The sequence below is a fragment of the Coregonus lavaretus genome, assembly GCF_964263955.1.
Source record: "Coregonus lavaretus genome assembly, chromosome: 12".
Lineage (NCBI taxonomy): Eukaryota > Metazoa > Chordata > Actinopteri > Salmoniformes > Salmonidae > Coregonus > Coregonus lavaretus.
This window is the reverse complement of record NC_139999.1, coordinates 45798934-45818932: the sequence shown is the minus strand read 5'-3', so window position 1 is coordinate 45818932 and position 19999 is coordinate 45798934. Positions and strand designations below refer to the sequence as shown.

Genomic DNA, 19999 nt, shown 5'->3' with positions numbered 1-19999 from the left:
CACTGGCGAGGGAAACTCTGAGGGCCCGTAATAGGCTGGTTAATACAATGTTGCAAGTTTGCTAGAGACAGCTTCGTACCTAGTTGATTGATTTGATAGGTTGCACTTCACTAGCGATAAATCAAGTCAAGTCAGATAGAAAGGAAAGCAGACACGCGGAGTAGAGAGATGAATGCGAATGAAAGAACCTGAATTTTCATCAGGATATTTTCTACTGTTTTCATTTGTCGGCTTTAGGCTTATGTATTTTACTTGTTGATGATGGAAGTTATAGGCCTACTGCTACATTGGCGATAGGCTACCTCTGAGTTACATGCACCATTTTTTTTTGCTGCCAATGGATCACGGTGGATCAGGCTGGTGCTCTCGCATTAGTTTGACATTTTATCATTTTAATTCAGATTTTTATGATTAACAACATGCCAATAATTTTGACGTTATTGTTGAACAAAACTGTTCCACGAAAATGTGCATATAAAAATAATCATAACTGGCACGCAGATCATTAGAAATGGTAGTATAAATTGTAAGCTTCCCCGAACTTGAAACTTAAGTCCCGCCCATGGTCTTTACACCTATAATAATAAATAAATATATTAACGTGCCCCCCTATGGAAATCAAATGCCTGTACAACTGATTTGTTCTGGCGCCGGCCCTGAGCTCATTGGTGCCGCTCGCACATCTAGCTAAAAGGGACCAATCTGTGCTGTTCTTTTTCACTTTGATTTTCTAAGTAGTTCAAGAGGCAGGAAATGGATCATATGGAATAATAGCTCACTATAATAGAGATATAAAATAGGTTTTAATTTGTGTTTTAATTATAGTTTTAACCTTGGTAAAAAATTACAATTCAGAATTTCTAATTAAAACTATTTATTTGTACTGAATTCCAATTCAGTACATACAATTAATTTGTAGACCTACCCCTTGTTTGTATATGATGATATTCTCAACTCAACATTTACCATATTGATTAATGTGCCAAAAGTGCCTCATTTCTTAGTGTATTAAAAACCTCTTAAACCTAAAAACCTTTTTGAGCGGTTCAGGACCGGTTCCGACTGACATCTGTGTACAGAGTGCTCTGAACCGTTCAACATCAATTGCTGTGAACACTCCGGTTGTCCCTTTTCACATGCCGCTCTCCGCTCTTATCTGAGATGCAGTAGGTTAAACGTACATTTGCATAGGAAGCGACACGTCACATTTTCTGGCCTATCCAGACAAAGGATCGATTTACTCTGCCTGTGAACCTCGCAGCTCCACTTACAATACGGCAGGGATCATCAACTGCGGACCGATTTTTTCTTGAGCGGATGGTCAGGGGGCCGGAACATAATTACAAATAATTTATAGACTGCAAATTGACCAAAAGAAGCCCAAACAGATGACTAAAACATAATCACTTCAAACCTTGCTTACATTTGTATACAATTACATACAGTATCTATATATACAGTATCTATATATATATATATACAGTGGGGAAAAAAAGTATTTAGTCAGCCACCAATTGTGCAAGTTCTCCCACTTAAAAAGATGAGAGAGGCCTGTAATTTTCATCATAGGTACACGTCAACTATGACAGACAAATTGAGAAAAAAAAATCCAGAAAATCACATTGTAGGATTTTTAATGAATTTATTTGCAAATTATGGTGGAAAATAAGTATTTGGTCACCTACAAACAAGCAAGATTTCTGGCTCTCACAGACCTTTGACTTCTTCTTTAAGAGGCTCCTCTGTCCTCCACTCGTTACCTGTATTAATGGCACCTGTTTGAACTTGTTATCAGTATAAAAGACACCTGTCCACAACCTCAAACAGTCACACTCCAAACTCCACTATGGCCAAGACCAAAGAGCTGTCAAAGGACACCAGAAAAAAAAATTGTAGACCTGCACCAGGCTGGGAAGACTGAATCTGCAATAGGTAAGCAGCTTGGTTTGAAGAAATCAACTGTGGGAACAATTATTAGGAAATGGAAGACATACAAGACCACTGATAATCTCCCTCGATCTGGGGCTCCACGCAAGATCTCACCCTGTGGGGTCAAAATGATCACAAGAACGGTGAGCAAAAATCCCAGAACCACACGGGGGGACCTAATGAATGACCTGCAGAGAGTTGGGACCAAAGTAACAAAGCCTACCATCAGTAACACACTACGCCGCCAGGGACTCAAATCCCGCAGTGTCAGACGTGTCCCCCTGCTTAAGCCAGTACATGTCCAGGCCCGTCTGAAGTTTGCTAGAGTGCATTTGGATGATCCAGAAGAGGATTGGGAGAATGTCATATGGTCAGATGAAACCAAAATAGAACTTTTTGGTAAAAACTCAACTCGTCGTGTTTGGAGGACAAAGAATGCTGAGTTGCATCCAAAGAACACCATACCTACTGTGAAGCATGGGGGTGGAAACATCATGCTTTGGGGCAGCTTTTCTGCATAGGGACCAGGACGACTGATCCGTGTAAAGGAAAGAATGAATGGGGCCATGTATCGTGAGATTTTGAGTGAAAACCTCCTTCCATCAGCAAGGGCATTGAAGATGAAACGTGGCTGGGTCTTTCAGCATGACAATGATCCCAAACACACCGTCCGGGCAACGAAGGAGTGGCTTCGTAAGAAGCATTTCAAGGTCCTGGAGTGGCCTAGCCAGTCTCCAGATCTCAACCCCATAGAAAATCTTTGGAGGGAGTTGAAAGTCCATGTTGCCCAGCGACCAAAACATCACTGCTCTAGAGGAGATCTGCATGGAGGAATGGGCCAAAATACCAGCAACAGTGTGTGAAAACCTTGTGAAGACTTACAGAAAACGTTTGACCTGTGTTATTGCCAACAAAGGGTATATAACAAAGTATTGAGAAACTGTTGTTATTGACCAAATACTTATTTTCCACCATAATTTGCAAAAAAATTCATTAAAAATCCTACAATGTGATTTTCTGGATTTTTTTCCCTCATTTTGTCTGTCATAGTTGACGTGTACCTATGATGAAAATTACAGGCCTCTCTCATCTTTTTAAGTGGGAGAACTTGCACAATTGGTGGCTGACTAAATACTTTTTTTCCCCACTGTATATATATATATATATTAGGGCTGTCAAATGATTAAAATTTTTAATCAAATTAATCAGAATTTTCAGTGGATTAATCATGATTAATCACTATTTGCAATTACACCTGAATCCTAACCATTTTTTTTTCTGAAATGCATACCAAAAGATAAATAACAGGACACAGATACATAATTTTCATATTATGTCTGTTTATTAACACAGCCAAATAATGGTGTTTTAAATCAAGCTGAAACATACTACACACCATAATATTTGTCTTTGGCTGTGGCTCTTGACGGTGGCTTATAGAATGAGTCTTGAGACGCCACTTGCAAAACATCAAGGAAACCTGAGTCTTCTACAATGCTAATGGGTCTACAATCCTTTGCAATCCATTTTGCTATTGTGTTGGTCAAATTATCTGAGGTTGATTTTGTTAATTGCCTGCAAACATTCAGCGTGGTCTGGCGCAAACCACTTGCTGAATCTGACGGCCCAGCAAACGCATGTTTGGCGTTGACATGGTACTTCAAGCTTGAACAGCTCCGGTGAAATTGAAACTCCTTCTTACAAATCTTGCAAATAACCTTGTACTTGTTAACTGTACCATCATCATTCTTTTTATATTTGAATCCGTCAATAGGCCCACTTTGCTCACCTTGCTCCATCTCGCCTCTAGCTCCCAACCACTTTCCTGACCTGAATAATTTGTCACACTGCGCATGCGTGAAATGCGTTAAAAAAATTGACGTAATTAACAGCAAACAACTAATTAACGTCGTTAACGCGCTATTTTTGACAGCCCTAATATATATATATATATATATATATATATATATATATATATATATATATATATATATATAGATATATACAGTATCTATATATATTTTATGTGTGGTAATACTTTGGAACAGATTTCCAAAATTAAAATCACTTGGAGCTGATTTGCTGGTGTTTTTACAGTCATTTATGTCCAACATTTGTTTTTTAAATCTTGTTTTTTTTTGGGGGGGGGGGCTTAGAACAATTGGGGGGGCGGCAAATAAAATGGGGAACCCTGCATGCGATACGGCATATGAAACGGGAGACCCTAGCGGTTGCAGGAAAATGAGTCATCTCACTGTGATGTTTTCAGATGAATTTAGAGCTCTCAACATGAAAAAAATACTATATAATTTAACATAATTGAAACAAGACCACTTCCTCTTGGTCACAGAGGGGCGAAATCACTTCGTACATAAAGCTGAAGTTGTAATGTGTCAGCAGGCATTTGAATGGCGTCTCTTGAGTCTCTCAGAGGAAGCTGGGCAGAAAATGCTCTGTCGTCAGTTATATGAAATCGTGCCAGTATGATCATATTTATTTTACAGTTATAAGAAAGGTGAAATATTATATAGTACATGGAAAGTATTTAAATATTTTAAAGCCCTATTCCCCCACATTAGTTGAATTGGAGAAAAAAATCTTATGATATATTTGTACTTTTGGGTATGTGTATTTAGGTGGGAATCGACATTTTGACATTACATTTAAGAGCAGACTTCTCATAACTTACACGTACCGATAAGCTCTTAGCGTATCTCTACTAAGCCTTACCTTGTAGCGAACATGGCCCGTAGTGAGGTGAAGGTGGCAGCGTCCTCTTTCAGGCCCTTGAGCTCGTTGCGGAGCTTCAATATGGTCTCGGTCACCATGGTCTTCTCATTGTCATATTTACTCTTCAGGTTGGCCAGCGCCACCTCAGCCGTCTACAGAGTAGAGTAGAGTAGAGTAGAATACTTTATTGTCCATTTTATTAGAATGGAGGGCGGGGGTCACAGTCACAGGATTAGTATGACCTTATGCTAATATTAACTCTGAATTTCTACACAAAAAGTAAATACTCTCAACTACTGTTAATTTCATACCGTATCACCTCCACTTTTAAACAGTATCAACTGCTCATGTTTTTCAGAAAATTCACACATGCACACACCTGTTTATTGGCCTTGAGCACGGTCCTCAGGGTGGCGATCTGCTCTCTCTTGGTGCTGAGCAGAGACTTGAGTTTGAGGATTTCCCCCATGCAGGCCTCCTTGTCCTTATCGGTCACAGTACCCAGCTCCATGGAGGCCATCCTCTGGCGGCTCAGCTCTGTGGTGCGGTCCACCGCCTGCTGCAGGTGACGGATCTGGTCCCTGATGATGGCAACTAGGTTATAGATGTTCATGGGCTCTGAACGGGACTCTGGGATTGGGGCTGGGACTGGGGTGGCTGGGTCACTTGGTTCAGATTTACTTGGTTCAGTTTCAGGAACCAGCCCATTGGAGAGCAGAACATGGGACAGATGTTGCCCCTTCCCCTGTCGGCCGCCTCTGCCCCCTATACTGGCCTTGCCCTCCTTGTAGTAGTCGAGCATGACCCGGTTGGGCGTCTCGTTGTTGCACATGCACACATGGTTATAGAGGTTGGCCAGCTCCTCGCTGAACGTCACCAGTTCGTCCTGCGCCACGTTCAGGCTTCCCTGCGACTCGCCAACCGCTTCACTCACTCGCCGCAGCTCCTTCTCCAGCCTCGCCACCTCCTCGTGCTCCGCCCGGCTGCTCTTCTCTAGGAAGGCCAGCTTTTCGCTCAGCCCTGCCACATCGCTCTCCAGGCGGACTCGCTCTTCTTCGTACTGGCTCCGGCATGACTGGTACTCGGCTTTAAGAGTCTTCAGCTCCTGTCTGAGCTCCCCGGCTTCTGACACGGCGACGGTGTACTTACACTGCAGGATCTCAGGCCCGTTGATGTCCAACTCGTAGTAGTCCCCATCACCGTCATCGTGGCTGTCTCGCTCTTTCTCGCTGTCCAGGGCCGAGTGGCGCTCCTTGCTGGCCTGGAGTTTCCTCATGGCACTGAGGTTCTCGGTGAGGCGTCCCACCGTCTCCTGCTGCTCTGACAGAGTCCCGTGGGCCACCTCCAGCTGCTTCTGGGCCTCCTGCAGAGAGGAGAGGAGCGCCACCTTCTCTCGCTCCACCTGGAGAACACAGACATGGGACACAGTCACATAACAGCACTGAGAAATGTCTGCAACACTTTATGTTACAGTCCTATTTCAGCTTGGTGTTTATTAGTATTGATTGAGAAATTAAGTAACAATTATATATTTACATATGTTTTTCTTTTTTCTTCTTCTTTTTTTTCTATGTAAATACCAGGTAAATAGTTGGCTCTAAATGAAGTGTAATCCAAAACGCCATATGTGGTGTGAGATACTGTAGTGTGAGACACTGTCACTCAAGAATTTCACACAGTATTTATTCACCAGCAAGTCAACAGTGCGTGTATAAGAGAAGTAGCCTAGTCATTCCATGTAGCCCATGAAGTCCCACATAGGGCTCCATTGATTAGTCTTTGACTAGGTCACTAAGGTCAGTATAGGTAATCAATATCCCTAAATGGATGAACACTGTGTTCCAAAATGCTTAATGGACTTTCAAGCCATAAGGCAGAGGACTGTTCACAGCTGCAGAAGCGATGTAAGCCTATCTATTTTCCAGGCAACACTTACAAACACAGCTCAATAAGGCTAAGTATTACTTTATTGCTTTACCAGGGACGTTGACACCTTGACAGGTGACTGTGAATAAAGCAAACAGGCTAACCATTTCTACAGTTCTGCCTGCTAAAGCTACTATGTGGTCATCTTACCTGCATGAGCTGCTGCTTGAGTTTCTGGATTTCTGAGATGTTGAGTTCACTCAGCAGGTCATCCACTAGGCTGGGGGCGGGCCGGAGTTTAGCTTTGTTATCCTCGTTGCCGTCGGCGGCCATCTTGGCCAGGCCGTTCTCGTAGCCGCGGAACGAGGCATCGTTGTTGGGCTCGTTGGTGGCAGCAGTGGGATCCTCGCTGAACTTGAGTCCGTCCAGGGAGATGTTGAGGGAACTGTGGTGGTATGGTAACAGGTTGTCCCCAATGGTCATGTAGTGGGACAGTTCTTTACGCAGGGCGGCCTTCTGCTCGCGCTCAGTCTTAATGGTCTCCAGAGCCTCGGTCAGCTGGCGCTCGGCGATCTCCCTCAGGCGCATGGCCTCCTCCAGCTGGCTGTGGAGGCACTGGGAGTCTTCCTCCAGGCAACGGATCTCATGCTTCAGACCCTCAAACTCCACCTAGAGATCACAGAGAAGCCACGGCACATCAGAGGAATCACTAACTAAATAGGGAGAATCCCCCTTACACTCAAAAGCATATTTTTGTCTCATCCCCTCCAGTTGGTCCTTGTATCAATAGCCTCATTCATTGGCCCTGGCTTTCGACTATCGAGCCTTGTCACTTTTTCACCCAAACATCTGAAGTGTATTGGCCAGTCTCTATAACTCTACAACCTTTACCTTTACCCATTACCCACAATAAGCCCTCATCCTCCCCTCATCTCCATACCCAACAGCGCCCATTTCGTCCCCTGCCCCAGCGGACTATCCTAGGCGGCAGGTAGTCTAGTGGTTAAGAGCGACAGTAACCGAAAGGACGCTGGATCGAATCCCCGAGCCGACTAGGTGAAAAATCTGTAGATGTTCCCTTGACCAAGGCACATAACCCTAATCGCTCTGGATAAGAGCGTCGGCTAAATGACTAAAATGTTAAATGTATGCTCCCCTTCCCCTGCTGCAGCCCTGGTCCCTTCCTCTCACCTGGCTCTGTCGGAGCAGGGACACCTGTTTCTGCAGAGAGATGTTCTCATCCTCCAGCTCACTGTAGTCCTGCAGCAGACGTGCCTCCCGCACTTTATACTCTCTGATGTCATCATGCAGTTGGGTGCGCTGCAACTCCACCAGCTCAGAGCTCTACAGACACAGGGAAGAAATGGGTGAGAGAAGAAGCGAAAGAGGAAAAACTCATGTCAGAGTACGATACATGGACGTGTGGATTTGATCAGAATGCACTCCATGGTTGTACTGTATTGTCAAAGCAGCGGGTGTTTCTCAATATGCATACTCTAAAGTATCCAAGTGTGCGAAATGGAGCACAGAGGGCACTTCTTGGATGCGTACTCTGTTTGTACATATTTTGAAGTATGCATCATTGCGAGCTTCAATGGAAAGTATGCATAGAAATATGACTCAACCATGAAAAAACTACACAAAATGTATTGAAATCAATGCCAGCCATTATTGTAGCTGAAGGGAGATAAAATAAACTGATTTAGGAATAAAATGTTGCCCATTAACATCTCATAAGTTGTGTGACTTGATATGTTAATAAATACATACTGTGTTAATTTTGGCATGTTTACCTGCCTCCACTACCCACTGTAGATCACAAGCCCATGGTAAGTCAATAGGGCTAACTGGCTAGCTAGCTAGCCATGAAGAATTGACAGCTAGTCATCTACCTTACATAACATTAGTTTTTAGGTAATATTTGCCTGTTAAACTAGCTGGCTAGCTAGATTATTACGATTCACATATCTAGCTGATCATTCTGAAGTAAAACGTTTGCTTTGTGTATATCTTGTTTCGTCTCTATTGCCATTGTCCTGGCTGGAAGAAGTTTCAGTGAATGGGGAGATGCAGCGTGAGGTAATACAGTAGGGGGAGCGTGAGTGCTTCTCAAATTTAATATTTTATGCGTTCTCCACACTCTCGTCCACACAAGAACGTACTCAAGAGAACGTCTTCTGAGAATGCACTCAGAGCATGAGAGTGCGCAGCATAATAGTATGCATACTGAGAAACACCCAGCATCTTATGTGGCTATATGCCAGTGGAACAGTGTTGAGATGAGATCTTGGCAGAAGTAATTAGGGAGGACCAAGATCCAGTTACCAGACTAGGCCATTGAGTATGCGTGCTTACTAGTGGAGGACCTCCTTTACGCCACTCACTGAGGACTATTACATCATCAGTGTGACTGGTGCCAGCTGGCCAACCAATCCCCCTTACAGACTCATTACCAGTTTAAACCTCTTCCAGCCCCACTATCCCATTAGCTCGGACTTTCTCTCTCTGTCCCACTGTCTCTGTTTTACGTCATCATTACTGACTGAGTAAAATATTTGGTCCTCTTCGTCAGATTGGTGAGATACAAGAGTATTTCCACATTGAGGTTTGACCTCTCCACATTGACCATGTTTGTTTTGGACAGGTCCACCACCTTCCAGCTCACCTCTCTCATTTCCAGGGCGACGGCGGCCAGGCGCTCGTTCTCTGATTGGGTGCTGGTGAGGGCGGTCCTGGCCAACCGCAGCTCATTCTGCAGCTCCAAGACCATCTGCTGATAGTGGGCCTCCTTACTGGCTGACTCCAGCATCAGTGACTCCTCCCTGCTCTCTCCATCTGCAGCCACCTTCCTATGGTTGGAGTAGGCCTGACCGAACGCCTGGGGACAGGAGGAGAGAAAAATACATTGATTAATACCAGGACTGAAGTTGAACACCTTCCTAAGGGTGAAGTAGGTCTGCTGAACGCCTGGGGACAGGTGGGGAGAAACACACATATGCATAGATTAGTACCAGGACTGAATAGTCATATGAGTACAACACTGGCAGGAGAAGGGTGGACATGGACCAGAACAAGTGCAGGACTCCAGTGAGCATGACCAGTTGTGAGCATCATGACTGGTTGAGAGTCATCAGCATCAGTGTTGGGATTCATTACTTGAAAAAGGAAATCTATTACTTGTTACATTTAACAAAAGTAATCACGTTACAATATTACTTTGCATGGAAAGTAATATTAGATATTACTCATTATATTACTTTTTTATGCTGTCCAATCAGCACAGAGCTTCACTATAGGCTATCAGATGAGCGAAGGTGTAGATGTTCCTTTAGTACTTCGTAATTTTCGCCATTGTTTGGTCGATTTTGTTTGACTTACATGAGTCCTTGATGATAAGTTATCCCTTTGATTATATGCCGTCTATTTCAATGCATTATTATATTTAGGATTTATCTGACAGTTTGCATTCGCGCCGCGGTCAGTTAATGCACCGGTTATTTGAATTTTGATATCGGCATTTGAAGTTGGCCTTGTTGTGACTTGATAGACGGTATTTAATTACGCATGTTTTGGAATATTTTTGTGTACAGGCTTCGTTCTTTTCACTCTGTCATTTAGGTTAATATTGTGGAGTAACTACAATGTTGTTGAGCCATCCTCAGTTTGATCATATCACAGTAACTTTGTAACTGTTTTAAAGTCACCATTGGCCACATGGTGAAATCCCTGAGCAGTTTCCTTCCTCTCCGGCAACTGAGTTAGGAAGGACGCCTGTATCTTTGTAGTGAATGGGTGTATTGATACGCCATCCAAAGTGTAAATAATAGCTTCACCATACTCCATTTTTACCTATCTACCAATAGGTGCCCTTCTTTGCGAGGCATTGGAAAACCTCCCTGGTCTTTGTGGTTGAATCTGTGTTTGAAATTCACTGCTTGACTGACGGACCTTACAGATAACTGTATGTGTGGGGTACAGAGATGAGGTAGTCATTCAAAAACAGAGTGAGACTATGCAACTTATTATGGGACTTGTTAAACACATTTTTACTCCTGAACTTATTTAGACTTGCCATAACAAAAGAGGTGGAATACTTGTTGACTCAAGACATTTCAGGTTTTCATTTTTTATTAATTTCAAAAAAACTCTAAAAACATAATTCCACTTTTACATTATGGGGTACTGTGTATAGGCCAGTGACACAAAATCTACATTTAATCCATTTTAAATTCAGGCTATAACACAACTAAATGTGGAAAAGGTCAAGGGGTGTGAATACTTTCTCAAGACACTGTACAACCTGGCTAACTAAACGACCTGGCTGTAGTGTCCAACACTATCAGTGTTGGAAACTAGCTAGAATATGGACCAATACTTTAATAGCAATATAGCTAGCTACTAATACAATAGCCCAACTTCTTGAATATTGTTTTGATGAGCTGGTTAGAATAAGGATGTCACTTGGTCAAATCATACTCTGTACCAAATGCATTGCCTATCAATAAACATCTTACAATGTATACATATCATGTAATTCTACTGTACTTTCCTTATTATTTACTTAGTATTATCAATCTTCATCCAGATATTACACTGTTGGTGTGTATGAGTACAAAATGACTAGTTAGCTTGTAGTCTCCAAACAATAACACCAGTGTTTCTGTAACAGAATGTGTATAATGTAAGATAGCTAGGTTATAGCCAACACCAGTGTTTCTGTAACAGAATGTGTATAATGTAAGAAAGCTACAGTGGGGAAAAAAAGTATTTAGTCAGCCACCAATTGTGCAAGTTCTCCCACTTAAAAAGATGAGAGAGGCCTGTAATTTTCATCATAGGTACACGTCAACTAAGACAGACAAAATGAGAAAAAAAAATCCAGAAAATCACATTGTAGGATTTTTTATGAATTTATTTGCAAATTATGGTGGAAAATAAGTATTTGGTCAATAACAAAAATTTCTCAATACTTTGTTATAGACCCTTTGTTGGCAATGACACAGGTCAAACGTTTTCTGTAAGTCTTCACAAGGTTTTCACACACTGTTGCTGGTATTTTGGCCCATTCCTCCATGCAGATCTCCTCTAAAGCAGTGATGTTTTGGGGCTGTCGCTGGGCAACACGGACTTTCAACTCCCTCCAAAGATTTTCTATGGGGTTGAGATCTGGAGACTGGCTAGGCCACTCCAGGCCCTTGAAATGCTTCTTACGAAGCCACTCCTTCGTTGCTCGGGCGGTGTGTTTGGGATCATTGTCATGCTGAAAGACCCAGCCACGTTTCATCTTCAATGCCCTTGCTGATGGAAGGAGGTTTTCACTCAAAATCTCACGATACATGGCCCCATTCATTATTTCCTTTACACGGATCAGTCGTCCTGGTCCCTTTGCAGAAAAACAGCCCCAAAGCATGATGTTTCCACCCCTATGCTTCACAGTAGGTATGGTGTTCTTTGGATGCAACTCAGCATTCTTTGTCCTCCAAACACGACGAGTTGAGTTTTTACCAAAAAGTTCTATTTTGGTTTCATCTGACCATATGACATTCTCCCAATCCTCTTCTGGATCATCCAAATGCACTCTAGCAAACTTCAGACGGGCCTGGACATGTACTGGCTTAAGCAGGGGGACACGTCTGACACTGCAGGATTTGAGTCCCTGGCGGCGTAGTGTGTTACTGATGGTAGGCTTTGTTACTTTGGTCCCAGCTCTCTGCAGGTCATTCACTAGGTCCCCCCGTGTGGTTCTGGGATTTTTGCTCACCGTTCTTGTGATCATTTTGACTCCACGGGGTGAGATCTTGCGTGGAGCCCCAGATGGAGGGAGATTATCAGTGGTCTTGTATGTCTTCCATTTCCTAATAATTGCTCCCACAGTTGATTTCTTCAAACCAAGCTGCTTACCTATTGCAGATTCAGTCTTCCCAGCCTGGTGCAGGTCTACAATTTTGTTTCTGGTGTCCTTTGACAGCTCTTTGGTCTTGGCCATAGTGGAGTTTGGAGTGTGACTGTTTGAGGTTGTGGACAGGTGTCTTTTATACTGATAACAAGTTCAAACAGGTGCCATTAATACAGGTAACGAGTGGAGGACAGAGGAGCCTCTTAAAGAAGAAGTTACAGGTCTGTGAGAGCCAGAAATCTTGCTTGTTTGTAGGTGACCAAATACTTATTTTCCACCATAATTTGCAAATAAATTCATTAAAAATCCTACAATGTGATTTTCTGGATTTTTTTTCCTCAATTTGTCTGTCATAGTTGACGTGTACCTATGATGAAAATTACAGGCCTCTCTCATCTTTTTAAGTGGGAGAACTTGCACAATTGGTGGCTGACTAAATACTTTTTTTCCCCACTGTAGGTTATAGCCAACACCAGTGTTTCTGTAACAGAATGTGTATAATGTAATATAGCTAGGTTATAGCCAAGAGAGGAGGAAGTGGTGGCTTGTTAGAGCACAGACATGGTTTTAATTTCAGTGGTGCTCATGAGGACCCCCATAACAATTGAAATGTCAATGTGGCCCCCCTCATATTGTAACATTGGGAACCCTCAGCAGTCAATATATGATAGTACCCTGAGCGCAGGAGTAGACTATAGTTAACATGTGGTCTTTCTATACATTGTAATCATTTATTTTCCATTCCATTGTTTGCTCAGCTTGTAATTGTAGTTGGTTATGTAAACATTATCAGAACAGGCATTGAATGATAAACAGAACAAAACATGGACCCATTATATTATATATTTTTTAAACAATTTCATCCACACTTTGTCAATATTACAATATTGCTGCTTGCTCAGCCTCTGTCCTTGGTCTGCGTCACACAGACCGGTAGTCCTCAGTCCTGTAAGACACATGAAACACAAAGGCAGGTTGTTGAATTGTCATTATGTCTGTCATAGATCCGATCCATAGATGACCATTTTACTGTTCTCAGTTTAGCCCAGAGAACTGAGAATCAGGCAGAGATTCTCTCTCTCTGTATACAGTGTACATCAACACCCGGGTCAAGCCTCCCATGATTGTCCAGCCTTGTTGTAGTCCTGACTCTACTTCACCTAGGTGGTGGTGGATTTTAGCAGGGTTGGACAATCATGGATGGTGACCTGATTAGCATTTTTTGGGAGAGAGATAATCCTCTCTTTCTCAGTCTTCTGGGCGTGTGTGAGTTATGATGTTATTTACAATGACATAGGCCTACCTTCACAATAAGCTACACAAATGAATGTGCACACTGCATTTTTCTGGACAAAATTCCATATGGCTGAATTGTTGTTGTCTGTTGACTCCTGAAACACAGACAGAAATGTGGAGTTAGTGAATAGTCACATTGTCTGCCTGTCATGGATCAATGTAGCCTATATTCTATGAACTTGACAACGACATACTCAATACATTCTCTGTGGAGAGGAAGGTGTCTGTCTGGTCATGGTTTCACTTCTGTGACCATGCAGAGCAGAGGGGGGCTGGGATGGGTAGCCTAACAGGAAATGGTATGTAGACAACTACAATATTAGTTTTCACATTTGGTGTCTGTTGGATAGGACAGAATGTTACTCTGCTAAACACAGAAGTGCAAAATTGAGCGATTAACTAATTTCACTAGCTACATACACCCAGTCTCTCAACTTTGAAATCAAGCTAGCTAATGAAAACATAATTATGTTTTGTCCTTACAACTTCACCTGACCTGTAGTTTGCACGTTTCGATATGACTTTGCAACATTTTGTATAACTTTGGACAGCAAGCACATTCCCTCTGACAGCTAGGTTCATTACTGTAGAGACACCTTGCAGTTTTGGAGACAGCTTCGAGTTTGGTAACAAAAGTAAAAGGCGATGCGGTAGCATTAGTACTGGTAAAGCAGTGATTTACTCACTGAGCTATATATTAACTTACTTCATATGGATTTAGTTCACCGCAGTTACCTATGCCAAACTTGTATAGTTAGCGAGCAAATACTACTTGCTAGCTAGCTACACTCTTGCTGTAGCAACGTCACGCACGTCTACAGACACTACGAGGTGTCCCAGCTGTTTTGACATTTCACCTATCCACTTCATCAGAATAATATAGCTATTTTCTTACTCACCATTTCACCGGCGTCAGCCCATCCAACCGTCGAAGTGCATTTCGGACCGCAGTAAGCCACAGTAGCAAAAGGTTGTAAACAGGAAGCCCACGTGTTAGCTCTAACATGTTTGTAGGCAGGTGGTTCCAAATTAACTAAAGCCAGCCCTATAACTGACACGTAAATCAGAAAGAACTTACACGCTACCTGGTGGATAACGGTACACCACAGGGGAGCGTGATTAGTCCTCTGTTGTTCTCAATCATGATCAATGATGTTTACTCTCAGGTACAGCTGGATATAGGGAGGTCGTTATTTGCAGATGATGGGGCCTTATGGAAGAGGGGAAGAAATGTGCCATACATAGTCAGGAAGGTACAGGAAGCAATTGATGAGGTAGAGTGGTGGGCATTCATGTGGGGATTCAGGTTCTCTGTAGAGAAAAATCAAACAGTGTTCTTTACCAGGAGGAAGGTGGGAGATGAGGTATGCTTGAGGTTATATAGGAGAAACTTGGAGAGGGTGGGGGCCTTCAGGTTCCTTGGGGTATACTTTCACACTAGACTGACCTGGGCAGAACACATTGAGAGAGTGGTGGGAAAGTGTAAGAAGGTGCTAAATGTGATGCGCTGTCTGACGGGGAAGGAGTGGGCGGCTGGGCGTTCCTCATTGAAGACCATGTACACTACCGTTCAAAAGTTTGGGGTCACTTAGAAAATCCATTTTTTTCCGAAAGAAAAGCAAATTTTTTGTCCATTAAAATAACATCAAATTGATCAGAAATACAGTGTAGACATTGTTAATGTTGTAAATGGCTATTGTAGCTGGAAATGGCTGATTTTTTATGGAATATCTACATAGGCGGACAGAGGCCCATTATCAGCAACCATCAGTCCTGTGTTCCAATGGCACGTTGTGTTTGCTAATAACAAGTTTATAATTTTAAACGGCTAACTGATAATTAGAAAACCCTTTTGCAATTATGTTAGCACAGCTGAAAACTTGTGCTGATTAAAGAAGCAATAAAACTGGCCTTCTTGAGACTAGTTGAGTATCTGGAGCATCAACAATTGTGGGTTCAATTACAGGCTCAAAATGAGCAAATAACTTTCTTCTGAAACTCATCAGTCTATTCTTTTTCTGAGAAATGAAGGCTATTCCATGCGATACATTGCCAAGTAACTGAGGATCTCGTACAACGCTGTGTACTACTCCCTTCACAGAACAGCGCAAACTGGCTCTAACCAGAATAGAAAGAGGAGTGGGAGGCCCGGGTGCACAACTGAGCAAGAGGACAAATTCATTAGTGTCTAGTTTGAGAAACAGACGCCTCACAGGTCCTCAACTGGCAGCTTCATTAAATAGTACCCGCAAAACACCAGTCTCAACGTCAACAGTGAAGAGTCGACTCTGGGATGCTGACCTTCTAGGCAGAGTTGCAAAGAAAAAGCCATATCTCAGACTGGCCAATAAAAATAAAAGATTAAGATGGGCAAAAGAACACAGACACTGGACAGAGGAAGATTGGAAAAAAGTGTTATGGACAGACAAATCGACGTTTGAGGTGTTCGGATCACAAAGAAGAACATTTGTGAGACGCAGACCAAATGAAAAGATGCTGGAGGAGTGCTTGATGCCATCTGTCAAGCATGCTGGAGGCAATGTGATGGTCTGGGGGTGCTTTGGTGGTGGTAAAGTGGGAGATTTGTACATGGTAAAAGGGATCTTGAAGAAGGAAGGCTATCACTCCATTTTGCAACGCCATGCCATACCCTGTGGACGGCGCTTGATTGGAGCCAATTTCCTCCTACAACAGGACAATGACCCAAAGCACAGCTCCAAACTATGCAATAACTATTTAGGGAAGAAGCAGTCAGCTGGTATTCTGTCTATAATGGAGTGGCCAGCACAGTCACCGGATCTCAACCCTATTGAGCTGTTGTGGGAGCAGCTTGACCGTATTCCTGAAGCACCTCCCACAAGTTGGATTGGCTTGATGGGCACTTCTTACGTACCGGTGAAATCTCTTCAGATTACCTCAACAAATTGACAACTAGAATGCCAAAGGTCTGCAAGGCTGTAATTGCTGCAAATGGAGGACTCTTTGACGAAAGCAAAGTTTGAAGATCAATTATTATTTCAATTAAAAATCATTATTTCTACCCTTATCAATGACTACATTTCATATTCATTTTTCATGGAAAACAAGGACATTTCTAAGTGACCCCAAACTTTTGAACGGTAGTGTATGTTGCATTGATCCGATCTGTAATAGACTATGGCAGTATAGCATATGGTTCGGCAGCCCGGACCTCATTGGAAAGGCTAGATGTCATACAGGGGCAAGGACTCAGAATATGTAGTGGGGCGTTTCGGACGTCCCCAGTGGCTGCATTACAGGTGGAGATGGGGGATATGCCATTGCAGATTAGGAGACAGCAGCTGGCAATTAATTATTGGGTCAACCTACAAGAACATGGGGTGTCTCATCCTGCGAAAGGGATTTTACAGGCATGCTGGGAACATGAGCGAAGACAGAACACAAGCTTTGGGTGGGTGGGTAATACCCAGGCGAAGGAGATGGGACTGTATGGAAGGGAGTTTAGTCCAACGGTAGCCATTTCTGTAAATCCACCATGGCTACTCCCGCCTCCAGTAGTTGATCTAGAAGTGTTGGAGAGACTACAGAAAGATAGGGAGAGTGTTGATCCATCTGATTTGTTTAAGAGACGTCTGGATACTGTGTATCAGGATTTTGTGGCCATTTACACAGATGGTTGAAAAGATCCAAGGACAGGACGTACTGGGTCAGCATTTGTAGTGCAGGAATGTGGGGTGGAAGTCAGGAAACATATTACAGATCATCTGGCTGTATATACGGCGGAGCTGATAGCCATACTGTTGGCCTTGCAGTGGGTGGAGGAAGTCAAACAAGAGAGTAGTTATTTGCTCTGATTAATGTGCAGTGGTAATGAGTCTCCAGTCCTTTAGCTCACGCAGCAGACAATACCTGCTTTATGAGGTGCTAAAAACCCATGGCAGGATTAAACAGATGGGTATTCAGATAAGATTTACTTGGGTTCCAGCCCATGTGGGGGTGGAGGGGAACGTGGCAGTAGATGAACTGGCTAAACAAGCACTTAGTAGTGGGGATGTTGACGTTGAAGTTTCAATGAGCAAGGCAGAGGCAAAAATACTGATATATACAGTGATGGTGCAGAGATGGCAGGAGCAGTGGAATAGAGATAATAAGGGAAGGCATTTATTTCAAGTACAGAGGAAAGTCGGGGAGGGGAGGACGGTAGGAAGGGACAGAAGAGAGGAGGCTATTTTTACAATATTAAGGGTGGGACACAGCCAGTTGAATAAGACATTAAATGTGATAGGAAAGCATCCAACAGCAAAGTGTGATTATTGTCAGGAAACAGACCGTGGACCATGTATTGCTACAGTGTGGGCAGTATTACATTTACATTTACGTCATTTAGCAGACGCTCTTATCCAGAGCGACTTACAGTTAGTGAATACATTTTTTTATTTTTATATATATATATAAAGAGAGAGGATGAGATCTAGTATGAGGGAGAAGGGAATAAAGGAAATTAGTTTAAAGAGTATATTGAGTAGAACGTAGTTAGATATAGTCTCAAATATTTGTTATCTTTTTTTAAAGCAACGGGGTTGGTAGGTAGGATTTAGATTCTCCCGTCTCTGGCCCACACTCCAGTACAGTAGGTGGTGGTAATGCACCATAACGTTGGATGCCAACCGCCGATAAACCCCACTGAAGAAGAAAAATGGACACGTAATGGACACAGATTTCCACTAAGTTCTCACTTTGGATTTCCCACTTCAAGACCAAATACATCATAATTTGACTTAAACAATGACTTATGGACTTAAATATTTGTGCAACATCATAGATAGCTCTGGGCATTGTCTTCCAGCTGAAGAATTTAGATTTTCGCTGGCGTGGGCGTTTAATATGTATATTTCGTTTCGTAAAGCTGCCTGAATGTTTATGGACAATATTCCTTTGATGGGTTAGATTTATCAAGATACATTTTTGTTGTGATAAGATCAACTTCTCTTGACGTTTTGCATTTATTAGACATTGCGAATGTTTATATGGACATTTCGTTAGAACACTTGGAAATATTATTTATGGTTCTTTATATATTATTTATCATAATGGAGTATACATGTTGTCTCTTTTACACATTTTTGTGGAACAATTCCATATAGGCTATATCAGCATTTCTCCATTCAGCGTTTCAGAACATGAATGGAGAATGGCGCTCGTTTAAAGGCCCAGTGCAGTCGAAAACGTGATTTTCCTGTCTTTTATATATATTTCCACACTAAGAGGTTGGAATAATAATAATAATAAATACTGTGAAATTGTAAAAATGATGATAATGCCCTTTTAGTGTAACTGCTGTTTGAAAAGACCACCTGAAATGTCTTCCTGTTTGGGTGGGATAGAGTTTTGGCCTGCCTGGTGACATCACACTGCGGTAAATGGGGTAATAGACCAATAAGAAAGAGAGTTCCAAACCTCTCTGCCAATAACAGCTAGTTTTCAGTTTCCCCCTCCTCACTCAGACCACTCCCAGACAGTCTTAGCTAAATTCTTGCTTGAGAAATTGATCTTTGCTAAGAAACTATTTGTTTATTTTTGACCATTTTAATTGAAAACATTCACAGTAAGGTACTTAATTGTTACCCAAAAAATGATTGGATATTGAGATAAAAATGGCTGCATTGGACCTTTAATAAAGTTAGATCAAAGCTAAATCTATGTCTGCGAGATCACACAATGATAATTTTATACACTACAGAACCGAATATAATAGCATACTATTACGTTACTGTCAGACAAAATCCGAATGGTTGAAATTTTCGCTCATGCGGCCAAAACTCAACAGTGTTCGCCACAAAATAGATTGAAACAAGACACAGGTAGGCTACAGTTTTTGTTAACACCAACTGCTCTAAAATTCTCTTGACAGTGATAAATGTGAAGGAAGGGTGAGCAAAACAGTTTTGCGTTAAGTAGAGGTAAAGAAACACAGGGGAAAGGAATGGTGCGGCTTAACTTCTGAAAGTAACCGATGCGTTACTTTAAAAAGTAACTAAGAATACTCATAAAAGTAATGTTACTTTTGTTACGGGTTACCCCCAACACTGAAAGGGGGATACCTAGTCATTTGCCAAACTGAATGCGTTCAACCGAAATGTGTCTTTACGCATTTAACACAACCAGAACAGCATAATCAACATTTTAGCCATAAAATTAATAATAATAAACTAAAGAATAAAAGGATACATGTAGGGTTAAGACAGACATTTAGCATTATAAGACAGACATTTAGCATGATAAGACAGACATTTTGCATGATAA

At 42.2% G+C, this 19999-nt stretch overlaps 1 protein-coding gene across 1 annotated transcript in view; it reads right to left on the bottom strand.

Annotated features, from left to right (window-relative positions):
- The window catches only part of LOC311138525 (protein bicaudal D homolog 2-like), a 58074-nt gene that overhangs the window by 7623 nt on the left and 30452 nt on the right, over window positions 1-19999 (bottom strand). The window contains exons 2-6 of the mRNA XM_084173239.1: window positions 9191-9403; window positions 7717-7869; window positions 6736-7194; window positions 5039-6061; window positions 4660-4811 (exon numbers count right to left, since the gene is read on the bottom strand). Of these exons, the coding sequence (XP_084029365.1) occupies window positions 4660-4811; window positions 5039-6061; window positions 6736-7194; window positions 7717-7869; window positions 9191-9403 (2000 nt within the window). The remainder of the gene's footprint in view (window positions 1-4659; window positions 4812-5038; window positions 6062-6735; window positions 7195-7716; window positions 7870-9190; window positions 9404-19999) is intronic.